The sequence below is a fragment of the Lissotriton helveticus genome, chromosome 12 (assembly GCF_964261635.1).
Source record: "Lissotriton helveticus chromosome 12, aLisHel1.1, whole genome shotgun sequence".
Lineage (NCBI taxonomy): Eukaryota > Metazoa > Chordata > Amphibia > Caudata > Salamandridae > Lissotriton > Lissotriton helveticus.
This window is the reverse complement of record NC_136073.1, coordinates 680,523,946-680,548,897: the sequence shown is the minus strand read 5'-3', so window position 1 is coordinate 680,548,897 and position 24,952 is coordinate 680,523,946. Positions and strand designations below refer to the sequence as shown.

General features: G+C 48.9%; 1 protein-coding gene across 2 annotated transcripts in view; it reads right to left on the bottom strand.

Moving 5' to 3' along the window:
• The window catches only part of PDPR (pyruvate dehydrogenase phosphatase regulatory subunit), a 795,794-nt gene that overhangs the window by 481,414 nt on the left and 289,428 nt on the right, over positions 1-24,952 (bottom strand). For both annotated transcript variants that reach the window (XM_078670675.1, XM_078670676.1), the window contains exon 7: positions 1,107-1,224. In XM_078670675.1, coding sequence (XP_078526801.1) covers positions 1,107-1,224 — 118 coding nt within the window. The remainder of the gene's footprint in view (positions 1-1,106; positions 1,225-24,952) is intronic.

The following is a 24,952-nucleotide window of genomic DNA, read 5'->3' as shown; positions in this document are numbered from 1 at the left end:
AATATCTTTAGTATAAAGGATCCCACTGGAAGTGTACCGCCTTCAAGTTCATTCTCATAATATCAATGTGATTTATTTGTTTCAGTGCGAGCGCATCTACTATTTCACTTTTTGAAACCGAGGCTACTTATTGAGATCTCAGAGTTCAGTATTTCTCACTAGTAGGGCATCTGTACTCCTACTTTCTGCTAACTGCAGTTACATTTTATGACCGACTCCAAGGGAAGGGCACGCTAATTCCACCCTAAACAAATTCTCTGCAAGCTGAACTTCGTGCAAATAAATACTCTGTTGTAATGACAGACTGAAGCATATATTTCTGGCACTTCAAAGGCCTTTATCCTTCTTTTCCTATGGAGGCTTTGTTTGACTTTCTGGTACCTAACTAAAGTATATGAAGACTCACCCACACATAAACAACTTTACCATTTACTCCATAATAGTCTCTGTACAATGGCTTCCTCCATTGTTATTCCAGGTAGTCTTTTTTTTCTAATAGTCTTAAGTATATTTACTGTAGTTGTGTCTCGCCCCCTGCAAGTCATGGCTCACACCAGTGACCAGCCTTACAATATAGTACCGCAATTACACAAGTCCAGTCGACCGGTATCTATCAACTGACATAGTTTAGCTGTGCTTTCAGAGATGTATGCTTCAGGGTTTTTGTAAAGTGCTGCACAACCCCCCACAGAGCCCTCACCAGAGCCCTAGTGGAGAAAAGGAGAAACACAATGCATAGCATATGTGAGGGTCGAACTGTCCTGTTGATACCCAAAGGGAATGGTGAAAGGTCGCAAGCCAGATTTGTGGCGAGTAAGATCAGGGATCTGGCGAGACCAATGGAAAAGGGCGAATGTTACTGAAGCGATGCAATTCATTGTTGGATCGACTCAAGGACTGCCTAATGTGTGCGTCCAAGTTATTGTCACCTCCTAATCCTGTTCCATTGACTACGAATTCTACAGAGACGGTGCACAACATTGATTTCTGCCATTAGACAAATACATTTCTTAGATTCTCAGTTCTCACCCAAGTTCCCGTGCTATAGCACCAGTCATGGTGGCTTGAACTAACCACCTAAACAGCAGTCAAACTAATAATCTTACTTGGTGTGTTGTTCTGGAGGGGTTTGGGCAATGGCCGGGTCAGGAGGTAGAAATGTTCGCAGGCATGCAATGGAATGCTGACTGGCTCCTCATTCGACAGGCCCAGCTCGTACGCCCACTGAAAGAGGTAGAGCAGAAAAGAAATAGCACATTTAGAAAGAAGAGCTTCTGAAATGTGTTCATTAACTTGAGCTGCAAATTCTAAAAACTGAAAATGGCAGAACAATGAACTATACCAATTTAGATGTTGCTTCACTTCAGGATCATTTATGGCAGTCAAAGTCGTGTTTCATTAGAGATACGCTACAACACAGACAGCATCTGTCTAAACATCTTACTCATACATGGCACAGCAATCACAAAAGAAGCAATTGTGCTAGCATACCTACTAATACGATCATCTATTGACAAAGGAAATAAGTGTGGTGTTGTCAAAGTGAATACAAATATGGGAAGACATGTGAAAAGGTATTTTTGCTGGCATGGAAGGATTTGAGGAATCATAATTAAAGTTACTGATCTGATTTACATGGAAAGTTTGTAACAAAACCATACCACTATGAAACACTGAGTAGCCTTCACTAGAACTTACATTTTGTGAACTATGTGTTTTTTTTTGTTGTTGTCCTCATACATGCCACCAGAAATGTACTCTCTAAGTGGGATCACTCCGAGCCTCTTACACACTAAGTCTTCTTGGATTCCACCCTTAAGGAGTGTGTGGACCATACAGAGTTCACCCAGAGGTAGGCTGTTACCTTGTCCAACTCCCCATCGCAACGTTACCTGGGAGGACCAGACCTTAAACCTCTGGCATAATCATTGGACTTCAGTTATTTATCGGCCCAAGTTTTTAAAGCTGACCACACCTTAATAGCACTTTCTCCACCACACGCCATATCCGACTGACTTATCATAATATTCCGCGGGCACTCTGTAAATTTTGGGGGGACCTCCGACTTCCACTCTCTACATATTTCCCTCCTTGCGATGACAATAACATAGAAAAGGAATTGTGTAGCTGGATTGTTCATCGAGTACCCTTGAGGGAGACCGAAGATGATCAGTCTGAGGCAGCAGGTGATAGATGTTAGTAGGACCTCTTCTAGAAAGCCACACACCTGTGTCCAGTAACTAGTAATTTGAGGGCACTCGAAAAACATGTGCACATCATCAGCTGCCACCAGCTTACATTTTGGGCAGTAATATCTCTCGGCTGATATCCTAGAGAGTTTAGCCGGAGTCCAGTACACTCTGTATGCTGTAAATAAAATGGTTCCTTCTGAGATTGGCTGGTTTGATATTGTCTTTTGTGATATTGCAAATGTATCAGCCCAGATTTTCCTCATCTCCTCCGTATTTTCTGTTAGATCGTTACTCCAGAGGCAGGATGTTTCAGAAGTTAAAGTATCTTTTCCCCCTAGCACAGTGCTATACCAAAAGGCAACCTCCCGCTTCCAACCACTACCTCTATCGATAAGGTCTAAAATTTGGGACTCCTCCTGAATCCCCCAACATTGTCTCCCCCCACCATGATGACAATTGGTAGTACTTGAATCTTGTTAGGGACCCCCCAGTAAGATTTACTAAAGAATCCCAGTCTAACAGCCTGGAGTTAATACTAAGGTCCGCCCATTTTACTAATCCCGCCTCTCTCAGTGGGATTGCCAACCGGTCTAACAAACAGTCGGGGGTACCAGGGGAGTCCCATAAGGGTGCGTATATATTGTAATAGGGGATCTCCAGAACTTTCCGAAGGTACAGCCAAGTTCTTAGTGCTGCCTGTGGAATTTTCAGGCTGACCTTTTTATAACATTTTTGATGGCCGAATTTATAAAGAAAAAATTCAGAGCTTAGTGACTGGTCTGATAATAGTGCCTGAAATAGACGACCATGCGAGGAGGAGTCAAGCCTGTTCGCCAAGATTCTAAAATTTTTAAGCTGGAAGGCGTAACAATACAAAAAAAGATCAGGTAACGCAAGGCCTCCCAACTTCAGCCCCAATCTCAACTTCCTCCAAACTATCCTGGGAGATTTTGTGGCCCAAATAAATGAACCAATCTTCCCTTGTAGGCTGGCAATATCTTTATGGTCAAATGATAGAGGTATGTTATTAAACAAAAAAGTTATTTTGGGGAGGATAGCCATTTTAATTAAATTTACTCTTCCATATATGTTCAAGGGAAGACCTGCCCACTTAATTAATAACTTACTGACTTCCTTTACTACTGTCTGCCAACTGATTTTGGGGGTATCTGCTAATTTCTGTGTGAGGTGTATTCCCAGATATCTCATTTTTTGTTTAGCACCCTGTACTGGGGAAGTACTATTCCAACTCATGATTTCAGTCTTCTCTTTGTTGATTTTGTATCCAGATACCCTTCCAAAGTCTTCGGATAGTTTAAACAATGTGGGGATAGCTTCAACAGGGTTAGTGGTATAAAGGAGAAGATCGTCTGCATATAATGCCGTTTTGAGTACTAACTCCCCCATTATAAAAGGTAAAATAGCAGAATCCGATCTCAAGGAACATACAAAGGGCTCGATGTATACGTCGAACAATAGGGGGGACAGGGGACAGCCCTGCCTTGTACCTCTGGAGATGTTAAACCAATCTGTCATGCCCCCATTAATCAGGACTCTGGCCCGGGGATTCTTATATAGTGATTTTATACCTTCAACAAAAATGGGGGAGAACCCAAACCTAGTCATTGTCTCCCAGAGGAACACCCAGTTAACCTGATCGAATGCCTTAGCGGCATCTATCGCTACTATGGTAAGTGGGAGTCTTCTTTCTTCTGCTACATCTATAGCCCCCAACACCTGAAACGTGAGTTCGTTGAGCTGCCGTCCTGGTATAAAACCCCTCTGATCTGGGTGGATGATTGATTTAATAACTTTTGCTAGCCTAGAGGCTAGTAAACCAGAAAAAAAATTGAGATCGGAGTTTAGGAGGGAGATCGGCCTATACGATTCTATCTTCTGAGGGTCTTTATTTGGTTTTGCTATTAAGACAATAGTGGCCTCCAACCAAGAGGTAGGAATACTTTCTCCATGTAGAAGAATTTTATTAAAAAGTGAGACAAGCACAGGCAGGGTTTCTTCAAGGTTGTCCTCAGACTTCTGTTGGCAAGCCGTCAGGGCCCGCCGCTTTCCCACGGCTCATCTTCTTTACTTGCGCCCTTATCTACCCTTCTGTAATTTCGCTGGACAACAGATCTCTCAAACTTAGCAAGGTTGTTACTTCCTCAACTTCGATACAGCCATCCTCTTGGTATAGTCCCTTGAAGAACCCCCTGGCTTCCTCCCTGATCTCATCTTCCCCTGTTATCAAAGTCCCTGAGACTCGCTGAATTAGCGAATCTATATTATTCCTGCTCCTCTCTACCCTCGCCTTCCAGGCTAGGAGGGCCCCACATTTCTCCCCGTACTCGAAGTTCTTCATTCTGCTAACCTCCCACTTATCCTTAATGACTTTATACCTTCTTGCTTGGAATGAAGATTGAAGTTCCAAAAGATCTTTTTCTAGCTTCGGGATACTGTCTATCTGCCAGGACCGCTAACTGCAATTCCAGTTCTTTCTTCTTAATCGTTTCAAGATCTTCAATGTCTCTTATCTTTGATGATCTTCTTTTAAAGGACATCAGAGAGCTCAGTATACCTCTTAAATAGGCCTTAAATGATTCCCATACCAGTTGTTCTGTACCTGAACCTATATTGAAAAGAAAGAACTCAGATATACTTTCTTTAACCTTAGACTTAGTCTGATTCTCCAACAGAAGTGTTCTGTCTAGGGTCCATCTGACAACGTTAGGCTTGATCCTGAAGTTTAATACAAGCTCTATTGCTGAATGGTCCGAAAGGCCTACAGGAATATGCGTTACCGACACTATGTCAGGCATTAGGGTACGGTCTACCAAAATGTAATCTATTCTTGAATACTGCTTATATTTCTTACTATAAAAAGAATATTCTCTAGCAGCACCATACTTGGCCCTCCATGCATCCGGATATTAAAATCTTTCATTATATTCCTTAGAGCTAGGAAAGAGGTTTTTTTGGGGGAGAATACTTCGCTCTAGAGGTGCGATCTAGCTGATTATCAAAGACTAGGTTGAAGTCACCTCCCATTATTACTGGCGCATTATGCTGTAATGGGCTACCCTCCAGTTTCAGAAGAAAGTTGGAGTTATCCTCGTTGGGGCCATAATACACCGCACACGTGTAAGGGGCGTTATGTATTAACAGGGCCGCCACGAGCCATCTGCCAGACTGGTCAGTATCCCATTTCTGAACTATGATCTCTTTGTTCGCTCTGATGATAATCGCTACCCCCCTTGATACCCACATCTGCCTAGAGCAAAGTACATCCTGTACCAGCCTAATTTACTAAAGACTTGTTTACACAACTTAGCCTCCAGATGAGTTTCCTGTAATAGACATACAGAAGCCTCTGAATTTTTTAAGAATTCACAGACCCTTGTCTGTTTCCTCACACCCCCGATACCATTGAGATTCCAAGAGAAAAATGTTATTACCATTGATCCTACTGACAGCCATAATAAGCCTTAACCAATAGCATTCCCACCTTCCATTGCACTGACAAACTTACTGGTTTTGCAGTATATGAGGATTTTTTTTCTTTTATTCCCTCCCCCCTTGACCCCTCCCTAACCCTCCCCCGGGGAACCCTCCCGTCCTACTAGGCGCTGGTCTCGCCTTTAGGGAACCCCCTGCTCTAGCGGCACTGCATTACCCATATTCAGCTTTTGCAGGACCACGGTATATTATATTATATTATATTATATAATATATATATATATATATATATATATATATATATATATATATATATATATATATATATATATATATACTTTTTTTTTTACTTGCTTACTATTGTAAACATACTTTTATATTTTATAAGTATATATATGTATATATATTATTATTTTTTTTAATTTATTACTTTTTTTATTTCGATTTTCTTCCTTTTTATTTTTTCCCCGTGTTACCTTTCACTTCGGAGACTGCCCAACTGAATCTCCCTCTTTAGAACGCCAGTTACCTCAAGCTGAAGTGCTCAGAGATCGAACTACTTCCTCATCTGGGACAGGAGCTCATCTACCTCCTCCGGATGGTTACAATTATCCATTTTATTGTTCCACATCACCTTTAGCAGTGCGGGGAACTTCATCTGAACCTGTGCCCCAAATGACCTAAGTTCTGGCATTCTAGAGCCTAATTCCCACTGCCTCTGTGCTGTCCGGCCACTGATATCGGAACGAATTAGGTAAGGGTTGGCTCGATGATGTAGAGAGGACCGCGAGAGACACCTATTTAGAATCAATTCCTTAACGCTGTAAGTTTGAAAGTAAACAAGAATTTTCCTGAGTGCCTTCCGATCTGGATGTAACCTAAAAGGGTCTCTGTGCACCCTCTGAATCTCTGATTCCAAATCAATATCTGTCCGATCCTTCAAAACCCCCTCTCGTAACAGTCTGCACACGAAACCTTTAATGTCCTCAACTTCCTCCCCTTCTGGAATTTTCAGGATTCTGAGGTTGTTCCTACGTGTGTGCATCTCCAACTTTTCTACGTCCATCATTAGTGACCGATTTTGTACTTTTAAGGAAGCTATGTCCTTAGTATTTCCTAGCGTAGACTCATAACAGAGAAACCTTGGACTCTAGAGCGCTTGTGCGAGCACATATGTCCTCCAATTTTGTCTCCAGATGGTCAAATCGGTCATGTAGGCTCTTTTGATTACTCTCAGATACTTCAAATTTACTCAAGAGGTCCTCCCTGAGAGATTGAAATAGAGAGCCAATCCTATCTCCTTCAGGCTGAAGATTAATCAAACCCGTTGTTGGTTGAGAGCCTGTGACAGCTTGAGAGGCTACAGAAGTTGTCAAGGGGAGAACTTGTACCTGTATCTGGGCCTGACCGGAACCTGCAGTAACCAAAGGCCGCCTTCTCCATCAGCAGTGCCACTGAGCTGCGGAGCTCCGCGACCGGCGTTAGCCTGCCGCCGCCATGTTCCCCTGACCCGACCTTGTGAACTATGTGTGATAATAAAATTGATACTCGAAAGACTGCATTCAATAGCAAGTTCTGCAAAGTGGTCTTGAGTATCTGTCTTTAGTTTAGATGTTAAGCTTTCCTAACAACGGGAGACCCCATTTTAAGACATTCTAAGTCATTAAATTAATAATTGCTACCAGAGCGAAGAACAACATGTGGGTTTCACTTTTTCTGTAAAGTGTTATAGCGGCCAAAGGCACTTTTACTTCAATCCAGATGCTGCTAAATATAAAACATAAGGTAAGGCCATCAAACCAATACTCTTCTTGATACCACTTATCAAGAATAACGTTTATGTTCAAACATATATGATGAACTGGTGGAAACAGTCTTGCGTTCCTTCAGTATGCTCATGCAGTTCGTGGAAGTTTCAAGTGCATATATTGCAAACAGGTAGGTGCCAGACTGTTACGTTTAACAACAATTTGTTATGATTGAACATTTCCAGGCTTGGAGAGCCCGCTCCGCTGGGGGTCTGCGTGAATGCGGCCGGGGATTGCACTCGCGTGCCTGGGGTGCCTGCAGTCATCTGGAGGTTGTAAACCACTTTATGATGTTCCCTCCAGGTCTCCGCTGCCAGCTCCTGGCGCAAACATGACAGGGCTTCCGCGAACCCGATGCAACTTCTGAAGCACAAAGTGCAGCGCGCAGCCCCGTCCTTCCAGTGACCCGGGGAATGGCGAGACATGTATTTTGGTAGGAAGAAGACACAGGAGATCTACAGCTCTACCATGGAGCTGTCGGAGGTGAAGTGCACGAGCGCCAGCGAGGAGCTGTACACCATCAACAGGACCCCGGTGACCACCCGGCCCAAGCGGCTGCTGTGGCAGAGCGCTGTGCGCCACATCACCGAGCAGCGCTTCATCCACGAGCAGGGCGGCGGCGCCAAGGGCCTCTCCTCCCCCGACGTGGGGCCCTACACCCCTAACAGCCGCCACTCGGGAGGGGACTGCCACAACAATGGGGGCACCAAAGTCTTCCCTGAGCGCAACAGCAGCGACCTGGGCTTCCTGCACCTGAACTGCGCTCCCAGCAACTCAGACTTCTTCCTGAACTGGTGGCTACACCTACAGGGGGGTCATCTTCCCCATCCTGCGCAACTCCTTCAAGTCCCGGGACCTGGAGCGCCTCTACCAGCGCTACTTCCTGGGCCAGCGGCGCAAGTCCGAGGTGGAGATGAACATCCTGGATGTGCTGTCCAAGCTGACCCTGCTGGTCCTGCACCTGACCCTGGCCTCGGCCCCCATGGACCCTGTCAAGGGCATCCTTCTCGGCTTCTTCACTGGCATCGAGGTGGTGATCTGTGCCTTGGTGGTGGTGCGCAAGGACACCACCTCCTACACCTACCTGCAGTACAGCGGGGTGCTGACTTGGGTGGCCATGGCCACGCAGATCCTGGCGGCCGGCCTGGGCTACGGCCTGCTGGGGGACGGGATTGGCTATGTGCTCTTCAGCCTCTTCGCCACCTACAGCATGCTTCCACTGCCCCTCACCTGGGCCATCCTGGCGGGACTGGTCACCTCCCTCCTACAGATCGTCATGCAGCTGGTCATCCCCAGGCTGGCTGTAAAGTCCATAAACTAGCATTACCTTTTCATGGTCCACACTCGAAATCACTCTGGGGAAAAGTATTTCAGGTACCCTACCCTCAGTCACACACAAGAGACACCAAAATGGCTGAAAGGGAAATGCGGACCAAACTAAAGAAGAGCAAGAACGAACCAGGGCCTGCTGACTCGCCGAGCTATGGGGGAGATTGACTTTGGGCTCCCTCCTTTGACTTTCACCTACCCAGCCGGACTTCGGGCTAACGCGCCTGCATCTCTCCTGACCTTACCTTCCCCTTCCCCCTTCCCCCAACCCTCCCCCATCTCCGCTCCTACTCTTTCCAGCTTCTGTCCTCTGCCTTCACATGCCCTTGCCCTTTGTCCCCACCCTGTTTTTTTGTGAACCTCTTCCCTCGCCACTTGAGACTGATCTATTTTGTCTGATGCCCGATGGAGCTACCTGGTTTAGCTATAGGGGAGATGGGCCGTTGATTCCCTCCTTGGCCATCACCTACCCAGTCGGTCTTTAGACAGACTTCCTTTCGTCTCTACGGTTGTCTCTTCCCTTATCCTCACTCTCTCTCCTCCCCTACCCCCCACTACTTTCTCTCTCCTTTCTCTCTTCCCCTAATGTATTGCTGACTGTTTGATTTAATGTTTACTTGTTGTTCTTTTTCTGGTATATTGTTGAACCACATTGTTGCACTTCCTTTCGTCTCTCCTGTCGTCTCCTCCCACATCCTCCCTCTATTTATGTCTCTCCTTCCCTCCTCTCTCAATGTATTGAGACCGAACTATTTTGTCTGATGCCCGATGGAGCTACCTGGTTTAGCTATAGGGGAGATGGGCCGTGGATTCCCTCCTTGGTCGTCACCTACCCAGTCAGTCTTTAGGCAGACTTCTTTTCAACTCTCTCCTTATTGTCTCTTCCATAGCTCCTATCCTCTCTCCCCTGAATTTCTCCCCTTGCCTGCTACTCTGCCTACCCCCCTGTCCTTTGTGCCCTTTGACTAAGCACTCCTTCTCCCCTTGTTGGGGAAAGATCCAATATTTATACTCTGGAGTCTCAGCGAACCCGCTGAGTGAGTCCACTGTGCCAAGGGAGCCACTCACACTTGAGGTATGATATGGCAACCCTTGCCAAAGCACTCACTCTCCCCTTTTTGGGGAAGGATCCAGTATGTAGGCCTTGGAGTCTCAGAGACCCCTCTGAGAGAGTCCACTGCGCAATGGGTGCCTCTCGCAATAGAGATAGGGAAGGGATACCACTTCCCCTGGGATCACAGCTTACTGGACTTTGGACGTTGCCTTGACTAGTCTACCGGTTTGTATCCCCGTCACCCTTCCCCTCCTCTCCCTATGCTGTGTCTCTCACCCTCCCCTCCTCTTTCCCGCCTCCATTATCTGTCTACTTCCCCTACTCCAACCCCCCTCCCGTGAATCTCTCACCTTGCCTTCTTTTCCCCTTACTTATTTGTGCTTATTGTTTATCTCGACCTTGACAACATTCTCGACAACAACACCACAACCCTTCTGGACAACCTGTCCAATCTCGGACTCAAACAACTCCGTGACACCCCCACTCACATAGCCGGACACACGCTCGACCCTATCTTCACCTCCAGCAAGCACATCTCCTTCGATCACACTACAGCTCTCCACTGGACGGATCACAGCTGTGTTCACTTCAGCTACAAAACAACCCTGACCCACAACCGTCCACAACCCATTCCCCGAAGAAAATGGAACAAAATCACCACCAACCAACTCCTCACATCACTTAGCCAAAATACTCCCACCCCAGCAACGGACCCAGACCTAGCGGCCACCAACCTCAGGCAATGGATTACCCACAGTGCGGACGAACTAGCACCCCTGAAAAAACACCAGTCGAAATCATCCAGCAAAAAAGCTCCCTGGTTCAATGACCTTAAAAAATCCAAGAAGACATGCCGCACCCTGGAGAAGAATTGGAGAAAAGAACCAACCTCAGACAACATGGCCTCCCTCAAGACAGCCACCCGCAAACACCACCAACTGATTCGATCCGCCAAGAAAGCAGCATTTAAGGACCGTCTCGACAACAATTCCCATAACAGCAAGGAACTCTTCAATATCAAAGAATTCACCAACCCTCCCGCAGCATCCAACGACATCACTAACTCCCAAGACCTCTGCGATGCGCTATCCTCCTTCTTCTACAACAAAATTGCCGACATCCACAACAGCTTCAAGAATACCCCCAATGACCAACTCACCCCACCCCCTTCAGATCCCACCCCTCCAACTAACTACCTCAACTCCTGGAACCCAATCACCATTGAAGACACCATTCGCCTCATGAACTCAATCCACTCTGGTTCACCCTCTGACCCCTGTCCCCACTACATCTTCAACAAAGCTGACTCCATCATCGCTCCCCAACTCCGCGATGTCATCAACTGCTCTTTCAACTCCGCCACCTTTCCAGAAATATGGAAGCACGCCGATCTCAGCGCCCTTCTGAAAAAACCAACAGCAGACCCCTCAGATCTGAAAAACTACCGACCCATTTCCCTCCTCCCTTTCCCGGCCAAAGTCATCGAGAAAGCCGTCAATAGCCAACTCGCAGCCTTCCTTGAATCCAACAACTCCCTGGATCCCTCACAGAACGGCTTTCGAGCCAAACACAGCACCGAAACAGCCCTCATTGCGGCGACCGACGACATCCGAGCACTCCTGGACAACGGTGAAACAGTGGCCCTCATTCTACTCGACCTCTCCGCCGCCTTCGACACTGTCTGTCACAACACCCTCATACAACGCCTCAACAACATCGGCATACAAGGAAAAGCCTTGGACTGGATCATCTCGTTCCTTGCCGGGAGAACCCAGAGAGTCCGACTCCCCCCTTTCTACTCAGAGCCCACCGAAGTCATCTGCGGCGTACCTCAAGGCTCCTCACTCAGTCCCACCCTCTTCAACGTCTACATGAGTCCCCTCGCCTCCATCGCACGTCAACACAACCTCAACATAATATCCTACGCCGACGACACCCAGCTAATCCTTTCCCTCACCAAAGACCCCAACACCGCCAAAACCAATCTTCAAGAAGGCATGAAAGAAGTAGCCGAATGGATGAAACAGAGCCGCTTAAAACTCAACTCAGACAAAACGGAGGTGCTCATCCTAGGATCCTCCCCCTCAGCTTGGGACGACTCCTGGTGGCCTTCCGCTTTGGGATCTGCGCCCACACCCACAGACCATGCACGTAACCTTGGCTTCATTCTAGACTCCTCCCTCTCAATGTCCAGACAAGTCAACGCCGTATCGTCCTCCTGCTTCAACGTCCTTCGCATTCTCAAAAAGATCTTCCGCTGGATCCCCCTCGAAACAAGAAAGACTGTCACCCATGCACTGGTCACGAGTCGACTGGACTATGGCAACACACTCTACGCCGGAATTACAACAAAATTGCAGAAAAAGCTCCAGCGCATCCAAAACGCATCAGCAAGACTCATATTAGACATCCCGCGCCAAGAGCACATCACCGGTCACCTAAAAAACCTCCACTGGCTTCCCGTCAACAAAAGAATTACTTTCCGCCTTCTTACCCACGCACACAAGGCCCTTTATAATCTAGGACCCGAGTGCCTCAACACCCGACTGTCCTTCTACTATCCCACCCGCCAACTAAGATCATCCAACCAAGCCCTCGCCGCAGTCCCGCGCATCCGAAAAACCACTATGGGTGGCAGATCATTCTCCTTCCTGGCTGCCAAGACCTGGAACTCACTCCCCACCCACCTCCGCCTTTCTCAGAATCACACCTCCTTCAGAAAAGAACTGAAAACATGGCTATTCGATAAACAATAATCCCCTCCCTCCAGCGCCTTGAGACCCTCTGGGTGAGTAGTGCGCTTTACAAATGCATGAACTTGAACTTGAACAAGTAACTATGTTGCCATGCTCTAAGAACTGTGTAACCTTTGTAACGATGTAACCTGTAACTATGATCCGATGCTCATGTAAAGCGCTCTGATACCTCCGGGTCGAGCCAGCGCTATATAAAACTTTTAAAATAAATAAATAAAATTGTGTAACGTTTCATCAGCCCAGGTTTGAGGACCTGTTCTGCACAAAGCCCTCTTCAGGGAATCAGACCTCCAATCCACCTCATGCATGGCCAATCAAGGTACATTGGGTTCATTCTTTACGTCGTTGCCTGAACTTTGTGAGCACCCCCATATTAATGATATCAGTGGAAACATTTTAAGTTGTGCCCCAAAGCAACTAATCAAAAGAGTGTTTCTCCTCCCTCGTGTCTGGGACCATACAACAAAGACACAGACCAAGATATTTGTGTTTTCTGAGGTGGTAAACAGACTCAGTCTCGACTTTTTCCCCAACAGATCAAGTTTGGACTACTGATATTGTGCCTGATTTAGAATTTTGTGGTCGTGGTATTAAGTCACAAGCTTGATGGAGATCCTGTCCACCTTATTACAACCATCATACAAACCAATCAGTGGGTACATTTAATTTTTTATAAGTTTGAGAACTTTGGAAGCCCTTTGAAAAAAAGCATTACCAAAGCAAAGGAGTATGAATTACATTTTAGTTACACGCCAGTGGATTGGTTTTGCCAATGCTGCAGGAGAGGGGACACACTGAAGAGCATCATAACCCAGGCATGAAGCTAAATACAGGAGTAGTGGGGTCACACAAAGAAATGAAGGGCCAACCCACTCACCACCATCCATATATACAACATCACATGCTAAAACACACCCCCAACAGATGTCAGAACAACCAACATGAAATTCTCTTTCTCAGGGAAAGCCCCCAAAATATGGAACTCTCTGCCAGAACACATCTGAACCAACCCCTCCTTCATTAACTTCAAGAGACAACTTAAAGAATTCCTCCTAAATCTGGCACCTATATCCCTCCATGAAATAACCAACAAATTGTACCATGAAAAGAACACCTAGTTATATGCATCTCTTCCGCAAGATCTACTCAACGAATTGACACTTATCTCCCCAATTCATAATTGTATTATTACTGAATGATGATGACTAGACTATAGCAACAATGCTACCAGCATCAAATGACTACAAAACCATCTACCTACAGCCACACGGCTATCAACACATACTAATACACATATCATAGATCCAAACACCCTCCATAGCACACGCATATATCCACCTTACATACATCCACAACCCACCATTATATGATAACACATTGGCCTCCACTGCTACCCTTTAACAATTTTGTATACTGTGACTCCAACAACTTAGTCATGCCATCACTAAACCCTATAAAACAATCAAAAGCATTACCAATGACTCTCTAAGGCACATCTCATTTCAAACTTTAGCAAATAATAACAAGGGTCGTAGTTAAGTTTGAGGGTTGTGACTTTTTTTTCACATAATTTCATTTGAGTAAAACAAAACTCCCTAAAAGTTGAAAGGGAATTAACGTTGAGAAAATGTTTACAGTGGCTCTACGGTTAAGAAATTCTCAAGTTAAGGTCCTTCCTTCACCACGTGTCCCAACCACACCATACTAAAAAAACGTAACTCCCACCCACAGCGTACAGTATTTGGTACCTCACACAACTGCTGGCAATAAAAATAATACACTATACAATATAAAATATTAAAGTCTTCATGAGCCAACCCTCTCAACGTCATATATTCCTTCACACAATCAACCCACCCTCCGTAATGCATGCATCCACCCAACATCATGGTGAAACAATCATCAACCCAAATCATGGGACCACTGAAACAACATTTTTCTTTTCATAAATACCTGTTTATGGCCACATATGTATTCCACAACCAAGCCACTAGGTTCATACACCCACATCCAGCAACATAAGTCTTCAAAATCAACATCAAATTATCACACAGACACCAACCTATAACTGCACACACCATTATACCTCAACATACCTATTTTCACACATTTAAAGTCACAATGCACAAGTTACTTACCTTCGGTAACGATATATCTGTAAGAAACTGTAGTTGGTATTAGATTCCTTACCTTAGAATATCCCCAGGCGTCAGACTGGATCCGGAAACTTTTGCGTAGCAGTACCCTTGCGCGTCGGTAGGCGTCGTCTGCGTCTCCGCGTCGGTCGTTTGCGTCGTTGGTGCCATGAAACTAGGGCCCTGAAAGGGGATGACCTTAACCCTAGATATCGGTTCGCAGAACGGGGAGGATGGGCGGGAAGGTAAGGAATCTAATACTAACTACTGTTTCTTACAGATATATCGTTACCGAAGGTAAGTAACTTGTGCATCTGAAAGAAACAGGTTAGTATTAGATTCCTTACCTTAGAATAGATACCTCAGCAATACCAACCCCGGTGGTGGGTCTGCGAACCAATAATCACACCAGAAAGTCCTGGAGGACGGAACGGCCAAAGAAGCCATCCCTCCCGGACTTGGCTGTCCAGGCAGTAGTGTCATGCGAACGTGTGCAGCGAGACCCACGTAGCTGCCTGACAGATGTCCTGCAAGGGGAATCCCCAGTCCAGGGCAGTAGTAGCCGCCGTGGCCCAAGTGGAATGGGCCCTCAGCCCAACAGGAGGCTCCTTCTTAGCCAAAGAGTAGCATACCTTGATGCACAACACGACCCACCGGGAGATGGTCTGTTTGTGCACCGCCCGCCCCTTCTTAGCGCCCACGTAACCAACAAAGAGTTGGTCATCCACCTGGAACTGGCGTGTGCGATCCTTATAGTACGACAGCGCACGTTTTGGGTCCAGACGGTGGAGCCGCTCTTCCTCTTTAGAGGGATGCGGAGGCAGAAAGAAGGTGGGCAAGGTGATGGACTTCCCGATGTGTAAGGCTGTGACTACCTTGGGCAGGAAAGAGGGTCTTGTCCGCAACACAACCTTGTCCGGATGGACAGAAAGGAAAGGAGGTTTAGAGGAAAGAGCCTGGAGCTCACTCACTCTCCTGGCAGAGGTGATGGCAACCAGGAAAGCAGTCTTAAGTGTAAGAAGACGGAGAGGGCAGTTATGAAGCGGCTCAAAAGTAGCGCACATCAGGTAAGTCAGAACCAGGTTCAAGTCCCACTGGGACATCACGAAAGGAACAGGGGGGGAACATATGAGTGATGCCCTTCAAGAATCTGTTAACAATAGGGGACTTGAACAAAGAAGGCTGAACGGGTAGCCTCAAGAAGGCGGAAAGAGCAGAAAGGTAGCCCTTGATAGTGCCCAGAGCAGAGCCCTGTTGGGCAAGAGAAAGAAGGAAGAAGAGAACCTCAGAAAGGGGGGCAGAGTGTGGATCCACAGCCTTTGCTGTGCACCATGCAACAAATCTGTTCCACCTGCAGGTGTATACCGACTTTGTGGAGGGACGCCTGGCTACCAGAATCACATTACAAACTTCAGGAGGCAAGTCAAATGGCCTCAACTGTCATCGTTCAATCTCCAAACATGGAGGTGGAGACTAGACAGGTTCGGGTGGAGGACCGTCCCCTGCTGCTGCGACAGAAGGTCCCCCTGAAGAGGCAGACAAATCAGGGGATCGACAGACATGCTGAGTAGCTCTGGATACCAATATCTTCGTGCCCAGTCCGGAGCCACAAGGATAACTTGGGCCCGGTCGCGCCTGATCTTCTTCAGCACTCTGGGCAAAAGTGGTATAGGCGGAAAGGCGTACATAAGACCGCAGCTCCGCCCGCGACGAAGTGTATCCGAGCGAGTGCCGCCTTGGAAATTCCAACGCGCAGAACTGATGACATTGCGCGTTCTCTTCTGTGGCGAATAGATCTAACTAAAGCTCTCCCCACTGCTGAAAGAGGCCTTGCGCCACGTCCGAGTTCAGACGCCATCCGTGATCCATCATGCACCGACGGCTGAGTTCGTCCGCCCTGGCGTTCAGGGAACCTGCCAGGTGTTGAACCACCAGGGTCACGCCCTGATGTTCCAGCCACTGCCAGAGGCGCAGAGCCTCCTGGCATAGACCACGACCCCACCCCGCCCTGTTTGTTGCAGTACCACATGGCAGTGGTGTTGTCCGTGAACACCTGCACTACACTCCCCCGGACAGCGGGGAGGAATGCCTTCAGTGCAAGCCGGATCGCCCGCAGCTCCAGAAGGTTGATGTGGACCCGGGAATCCGCAGGAAACCAGAGGCCTCTGATCTCCGCCTCTCCCATGTGGCCCACCAGCCCTGGAGGGACGCGTCCGTCACAACTACGTCCTCCGGTTGGGGTAGGGAGAGGGATCTGCCGCTGACCCAATCGCGGTCCTTGAGCCACCACTGCAACGGTCTTGCAGTGCCCTCCGAGATCAAGACATGGTCGGACAAGTTGCCCTGATGCTGGGCCCACTGAAACTTCAGGTCCCACTGCAGAGCCCGCATCTGCCACCGGGCGTGATGCACCAGAAGGATGCAGGAGGCCATCAGCCCCAGAAGCCGCAGCGTCAACCTGACCGAGACTCAGGATAACGGCTGAAAGATCGGAATCAGAGCCTGAATATCCCAAACCCGCTGTTCGGGAGGATAAACCCGAAACTGCTCAGAGTCTAGAACCGCTCCGATGAAGAGGAGCTTCTGAGAGGGACACAGGTGTGACTTCGGCACATTGATGGAGAACCCCAGCAGGTGCAGGAGGTCGGCTGTAGTCTGGAGGTGGCTGACGACTGTCTGGGGCGAGCCCGCCTTCAACAACCAGTCGTCGAGGTAGGGGAAGACTGAAACCCCTAACCTGCGCAGATGAGCTGCGACCACCGCCATGGTGAACACCCGTGGGGCGCTGGTAAGGCCGAAGGGGAGCACGGTAAACTGAAAGTGCTCGTGGCCTTCAGTGAACCACAGGTAACGCCGGTGGGCCGGCAGGACGGGGATGTGAAAATAAGCGTCCTGCAAGTCCAACGCTACCATCCAGTCTCCCGGGTCCAGGGCAGCTAAGACCTGAGCCAGTGTCAACATCTTGAACTTCTCATTCCTGAGGAAGCCGTTGACGTTCCGCAGGACCAAGATAGGGCGTAGGCCCCCTTTGCCCTGCTTGGGTACCAGAAAGTAGTGGGAGTAACAACCACACCCTACTTCTGGCCCAGGAACGCACTCGATGGCCCCCTTGGCCAAGAGGGCCGTAACTTTCTCTTGTAGAAGTTTCAAGTGATCCCCCGACACGCGGTGGTACTGCGGTGCCATGGCTGGAGGGGACGCCTCGAGGGGGAGGGAGTAGCCCCTTCGGACAATTTGCAGCACCCACCTGTCCGATGTGACAGTGTGCCAGTGGAGGTGGTGATGGCGAACCCTGCCCCCCACTGGCGTCACATGGGGCTGAAAGCCCGGACTAGGAGGGTTTTGAGGCGGATGCTGCAGGGGTAGGTGCGGACTGGCCTCGCCGTTGTCCCCGACCGCCGCCACAGCGGTTTCCACGTCCGCCACAGCGCTGGATGATAGTCTGCGGCCCATGGCTGGCAGGACGTGTGGGGGTGCCCCTTCCTTGGCCACGAAAGGAGCGAAAGGCAGCCATTGGCTGGCGCGGGGCCGAGAGGCCCAAGGACTTGGCTGTAGCCCTGGAGTCCTTAAAGAGCTCAAACGCATGGTCTGCCTTGTCGCCAAAGAGGCGACGGCCATCAAACGGCATGTCCATAAGGGTGTTTTGGACATCAGCTGAAAAGTTGGCGGACCTCAACCAGGCGTGGCGACGAATGGCCACCGTCGTTGCCATCGCTCTGCCCAGTGAGTCCGTGGTATCCAGCCCACACCGGATGGAATACCGTGCCGCATCTTGAACCTCCGCAAGGGCTTGGGCGAGTTTAGTCCGGGCCCCCTCCGGACATTGTGGCAGCACGTCCGCGACCGTGTCCCACAGAGAGTGGGTGTAGCGGCCCAAGAGGCATGCGGTGTTGACTGACCGCAACCCCAAACTCAGGGAGGAGAATACCTTTTTCCCGTATTGCTCATACCTCTTGGATTCCCGATCGGGGGAGCCGTCGGGAATGCGGTCTGGGAGTTAGAGGCCTGGATGACCAGGCTCTCGGGGTGGGGTGGGTGGACAGGAAGCAAGGGTCGCCCGGAGCCGGGCGGTGGCGCCTGGCCACGTTCCCATCTACAGGCGGAGCTGTAGCGGGCTTGAACCAAGTGCCCAGAAGAACGTCTGACAAGGCCTCATTAAAAGGCAGCAGAGGCTCGGCCGAGCTTGCCTGCGGTTTAAGGACCTCAGTGAGGAGGTTAGTCCTCACAGCCGCGACGGGGCGCTCAAGGCCCAAGGCCTTGGCAGCCCGCGTCAGCACCACACTATAGGCAGCCTCCTCCTCCATAGCCACGGTAAGAGGGGAGACAAAACCAGTGTCGGACGAAGCGTCCAGACCACTGGCCTCCCCAAGCTCACCTGTCCAGTCCTGAGAAGACTGACACTCATGTGCCAGAGGGTCCTCGGACCCCTCCCAATCCTCCTCGTCACCCATCACCTGGTACTCAGGTTCAAAGGATGGGGCCGGGTCGTAGAAGTAAAAGTCTCCCATCGGGGTCGAGAGCGGCGCCGCTCCGACGCCGGACCCGAATCGAGGGTAGGACCGGGGACGGCGTCGTCCTGGGACGGCGCCGGGGGGCGACACCCTGGGGGCCGGCACCGGCGAGGTCGACCGGCGACGACCCGGTTCCGGAGCCGGATCCGGCGGGGCCCTGCGGCGTCGGGACCGAAGTCGCCGAGGGCGTCGGGGTCAAAGCACCCGACGGCACTGGGGCCAAAGCACCCGGCCCGCGAGGGGACCCAATCGGGGCCGCTTGGCCCGAAGGCGCCGCGGAACCCGACAGAGGAGCGAGCGACCTCATGGCCATGAGGAAGGACTATCTCCTCCGGCGTCGCGTCCTGCCCAGGGACCGGCGGGTATGGAGCAGGCCGCGACGCCTGCGGCTCCGACGGAGCCACGGGAGCGGTGTCGCCCGAACCCCCGGCCGCGCCGCGCGAGCGTCAGGGGGAGTCAGAAGAGCGATGTCGCCTCTTCGACTTCTTGTGCCTCTTACCTGAGGACTTCAAGCCTAAAGACTGATGACGACTCCCGGAACGGTGGTGACTCCTGCCCCGCGACCGGTCCCTCGACCTCCTTCCGGACCGGGACCTCGAGCAGCGCGGGGCTGACTGCCGGAGCTCGAGTCGCTTGCGGGACCGCTCCCGTCTAGCTTTGGACGTCAGGGCCCGGCAGTCGGAGCAGGACTGGTCGTCGTGGTTGGGGCCCAGACAGTGAAGGCACCGGCGATGGGGGTCGGTAACCGACATCAGTCGGCTGCAATCGACGCAGGGTTTGAACCCGGGCCTCCCTACCGGCACCGTCGGAGTCGAGAGACTTCGAAAGACGATCAAAAAAGGATCGAAAAAGTTAGTCAAAAACTGACTAGGGTACAACTATTTCCGGATTGGCGCTTGCTGGCGCGGAAAAAAAGAAGAACTGACGTCAGCGCACGAGGGCGGCGTCTAAGTACTCCGGTGACGTCATCCCGGCGCCAACGACGGACACGGAGCCGCAGACAACGCCTACCGACGCGCAAGGGTACTGCTACGCAAAAGTTTCCGGATCCAGTCTGAGCCTGGGGATATTCTAAGGTAAGCAATCTAATACTAACCTGTTTCTTTCAGATATATTAAGCCTTCACAGCAACCATAATACAGCAACAAATTCCATCATATGCCAAGGCAGAGATAGCCATATATCCCAAAGTAACCATGCTATACAACAGGGTGATGCAAGGACCCAGTTCATCAAACATACGTCATCACACTAACAAGCATTGCTGACACGCATCACATTGCAAGGTTGCCCATGTGATAACACCCACTATTCTATATCCACATAATCACAGTTATACAGCAACACAAAAGAGCCATTTTACAATGCTCAACATACGAGCATACAAATATGTAATATGCCACCATAAAACATTTCACAAACTTATATAGACAAGCTTTATCAAATTAAAACAGGTGTGTTAGTTAAGGTAGGTGAAGGTAACATCTTACTTTAGGAATTCCTTTACTTTTTTTAATGATATAGATATATTTTGAGTATTCCATAAATAAATACCTGCACTGAAAAAGGTGGTCAACATTTACATGGTACACCTTGCAATATCCTTCTAATCATGATTAGACCAACCACACAACCAGCATAGAATCAACAAGAAGCCACCTAAACAGTAGGTATTGATACAAAAAAAGGGGTGGGGGTAAACGAAGGCAGAACAATTAGCAAATAATAAGAACACCAGCAGTCTATTGGCATAAGTCATTGCAACTGGCAGATTAAGAAAACGAAATTTTGGAAGGAGCTTTGTGAATATCTTAGAATCTTGGTTGAGGAGACCTATAGGGCGAAATGACGTGTATAACTTCAAAATAAAATCAGATTTATAAAGCGCACACCTGCATAGAAGGCGTAGTGGCACTGGAAGCACATAGCAAGGCATGAGCAAAAGGAGATGCTAAGCACTACATAGCCATGTTTTGAGTTGTGATCTAAACTGGCTTTCCTTAGCCATTTGACGAAGGAAGAGTGGAAGCTCATTCCAGGCTCTAGAGGTTAATTAAGTAAAGGAACAGCCACCTCGAGCAGCACGTTCAAACCTGCAGAGCTCTCACAGGCCGGTAATGGCTAAACAGGTTATTGATATATTTCTAAGACGCTTTATAAATACCTCGGTGGGCTATCACCAATGCAATGTATCGGACCCGTTTTTAGGTCTCGGCTAGCCGCGCGAAGCGCGTCTCCGCCGAGCCCCTTTTGTCGGCATGTGTGCTTCCCAGGAGACAGTCCTGGCAGCGCGCATCACCTTGGAGGCGATTTGAAAGTGACACGCACACGCGAACGAGCGCTGCGGCCAGGCGCTGTCTCCTGTGAAGCACACACGCATGCGCATACACACATCAAGTGTGTGCCGTTAGCGCGCGCGGTAATTCTCCCATAAAGCGCCCCGTCACCGCACGCGCCGGGGCAATGCTCCTCAGTCACCTCACACGCGTGGTCGGTGCTCCCACCTCACCTCGGGTGTCGCAGGCAGGGCCTGGATAACAAAGACCCGCGGTCGGACCGGAGGAAGGCGGGGGCTCGGCTATGACAGACTCCTCTGCTGCGCCTGGACTGGGGAAGGAGGAAGAAGCGGCCCCCGCCCGCCAGGCCCGACCCCTTTTATGATAATGAGCCGCCTCTGCCAGTCGCGTAGAAGCTGCGCCTGGACTGGGGAAGGAGGAAGAAGCGGCCCCCGCCCGCCAGGCCCGACCCCTTTTATGATAATGAGCCGCCTCTGCCAGTCGCGTAGAAGTAGTAAACTTGCACCGGCCCCTTTCACGAGCGCTGCTGGCCGTTCAAACGCTGGAGCTAACCGCCGCCGCGCCGATAGCCCAAAATACGCCCCCTCGTCGAGCAGTGCCAGCCCGCAAGTATGTGGGGCTTTCAGCGGGCTGGTGGGGGGCCCCGAGCCGCGGACATGGCTTTAGGTGGAAGTGTGTCCCTGTCCTTCAACAGCGGCTGCCGCCTTCCTCAGAGAGACATGCCGTGTAGAATGTGAGAGCGCATAGGGCCAGTGCTAAGTAAATGTGACTTAGAAAAATGTCCCGTGTATATTTTTTTAAACTTAGCAGTTCTGCTTCTGCCAATAAAAATACAGCAGTACGTTAGATTATTCGAATCGCCCTTAAAGTGATTTTTCCGTTCTGTTTGATTTTTTGGGGGGGCATGTAGTATAAGCGAGCAATAGTGGCTCTCTTTGTTTTTGTGGGTCCTTAACTCAAAAATACCGGCTCTGTCGATAACGTATCTCTGCCCAAAGGTGGTGGCTCTAGACGGCTTGGAAACGGATTCTCGTTATTCATTCAACGCAAGCGCTTCCTGTCTGGAGGATATTTACCCACCGTGAATGAAAAACTCTTTTCTATCAGTGCTATTTTCTACGGTAGTTGCCAAAAATGCGCATAGAGCAACATCAGGAGTCTGCAGGAATTGTTGGAAGATGTGGCGCATCCTGTGGTGAGGGCGGGCAAGATTAGTAGCACTTGAGAATTTATTATTTATGCAATGTATTATGGGTCTAAATTAATAATTGCAGAAAGCATAGTGATTCGTTTATTAGCACTTGATATTATGATTTGCTTACTCTATACCTGCCAATTTACACGTTGATACCACAGTGTGAGGCGGGGTCAGGGCTAAGTGCTGAGAGCTTCTCACCAAGCCCCCCTCCCGCGCCTATCAAACAGTAATAAAGGGTCATTGAGGCTGGTGCTGATGTCCTTTGGTGTTTTCACACCTCCTAATGGATGTCTGCACTTCAAAGCCTCCGAAAATGAGCTGAAACCTCCTGTTTACAGTGGTTTTCAGTTCGTTTTCCATGCCACCGTGTGATTACGTCTCTTCACCGGGTGGAATGAGTGAAGGGGGTGGAAATCGTGGCACCGTGTGAGTTGGCAGGTATGTTAACTGAAATTATCCCATTCAGTATCCTCTAACCTCGGAGCAGTGTATATTTGTGCCATCTGCGTTATAGGTATGTCTTTTTCGCAAATGCATTACCTAATGAGTTGTCTTGCAGCATTGAATATAAATGATCACCCAGTAAGATCTTACTACGATTAAAGCTTCTGACCTGCAGCTTAGACCCGCTGCTCTTCAGCAGACACACGAACCAACTGCTAGTGTATCAGCGTTGCAAGGTCAGACTCGCAGGATACATACATGCAGAACACAGTTTAAACTGCTGCGCTGACAAAATGCATTAAACATGCACATTATGGTCATGTTCTTACTGTGGAAATTTGTGGGCAAAATGTAACTGGCCAGGTTTTTATGCTAATAAAGTTAATGACATGAGTCCAGATGAGCTGGATAATAGTAACACCAGTTGTTTACTTTGCCCCCATTCTGCCTCCTAATCCCCTCGTCCATTTCTTAGTAAATGTTGTCTGTCAAGGGTCGTGTATTTGTTAAGAAAACAATTCCATTTAAATGTAACTTGCTTTTGAATAGTGGGTGATTGACGAGTTTAACAGCAGAAATTGGCGAAACTCTGATTTTGGAAAGCCATATTATGAACTCTGAGAAGCTAGTAGGTGCACATAACATCCTAGACGTTTTTTTTTCCAATAGTAATTCTCATTTTTAGGTATTAACCTTTCGAATCAGCCAGTCATTGTAGTCAACAATTACACTTGTAAATGAACATTGCAAAAAAGCAATTGCAATTTAATATGGCCAGTGAGCCACAATACTAATGGAGAGTTACTATCCAGTTCAGAATTGTTAGCACGTATAGTGATTTTAGGAGCAGAGCAAACAGACAGCTGCAGTATGTAAGCAAAATATATGTATATAGAGTAGAGTAGTGAGTGCGCAGAGTAGTGAGTGCGCAGAGTAATGAGTGCGCAGAGTAGTGAGTGCGCAGAGTAGTGAGTGCGCAGAGTAGTGAGTGCGCAGAGTAGTGAGTGCAGAGTAGTGAGTGCAGAGTAGTGAGTGTGCAGAGTAGTGAGTGTGCAGAGTAGTGAGTGTGCAGAGTAGTGAGTGTGCAGAGTAGTGAGTGTGCAGAGTAGTGAGTGTGCAGAGTAGTGAGTGTGCAGAGTAGTGAGTGTGCAGAGTAGTGAGTGCAGAGTAGTGAGTGCAGAGTAGTGAGTGCAGAGTGGTGAGTGCAGAGTGGTGAGTGGTGAGTAGTGAGTGGTGAGTAGAGTAGTGAGTGGTGAGTAGAGTAGTGAGTGGTGAGTAGTGAGTGCAGAGTAGTGAGTGCAGAGTAGTGAGTGGTGAGTGGTGAGTAGTGAGTGGTGAGTGGTGAGTAGAGTAGTGAGTGGTGAGTAGTGAGTGCAGAGTAGTGAGTGCAGAGTAGTGAGTGCAGAGTAGTGAGTGCAGAGTAGTGAGTGCAGAGTAGTGAGTGGTGAGTAGTGAGTGCAGAGTAGTGAGTGGCTGGCCCTGTTTCTAGCTCAAGCGGCACCGGCACCTGTAGTCTAAAGATAATACCTCTGCCTCAAGTGAAGTACTCTGGTACCCAAGGATGACTAGCAAACAATATTATTCACAACGTTGCTTACTATTCAGCAACATTTGACAGTTTGCAATCAATCTTTATAAAACAATTCAGAGTTTGATAACAAATTAATGCAACACATTGTAATATACAATGGCAATAGCTCAAACTTTAATGCTGCGAGACCTATTGCATTGTAAATGCTTGTTTACACAAGCAGCCAGTGCAGCTCTTTTAATCA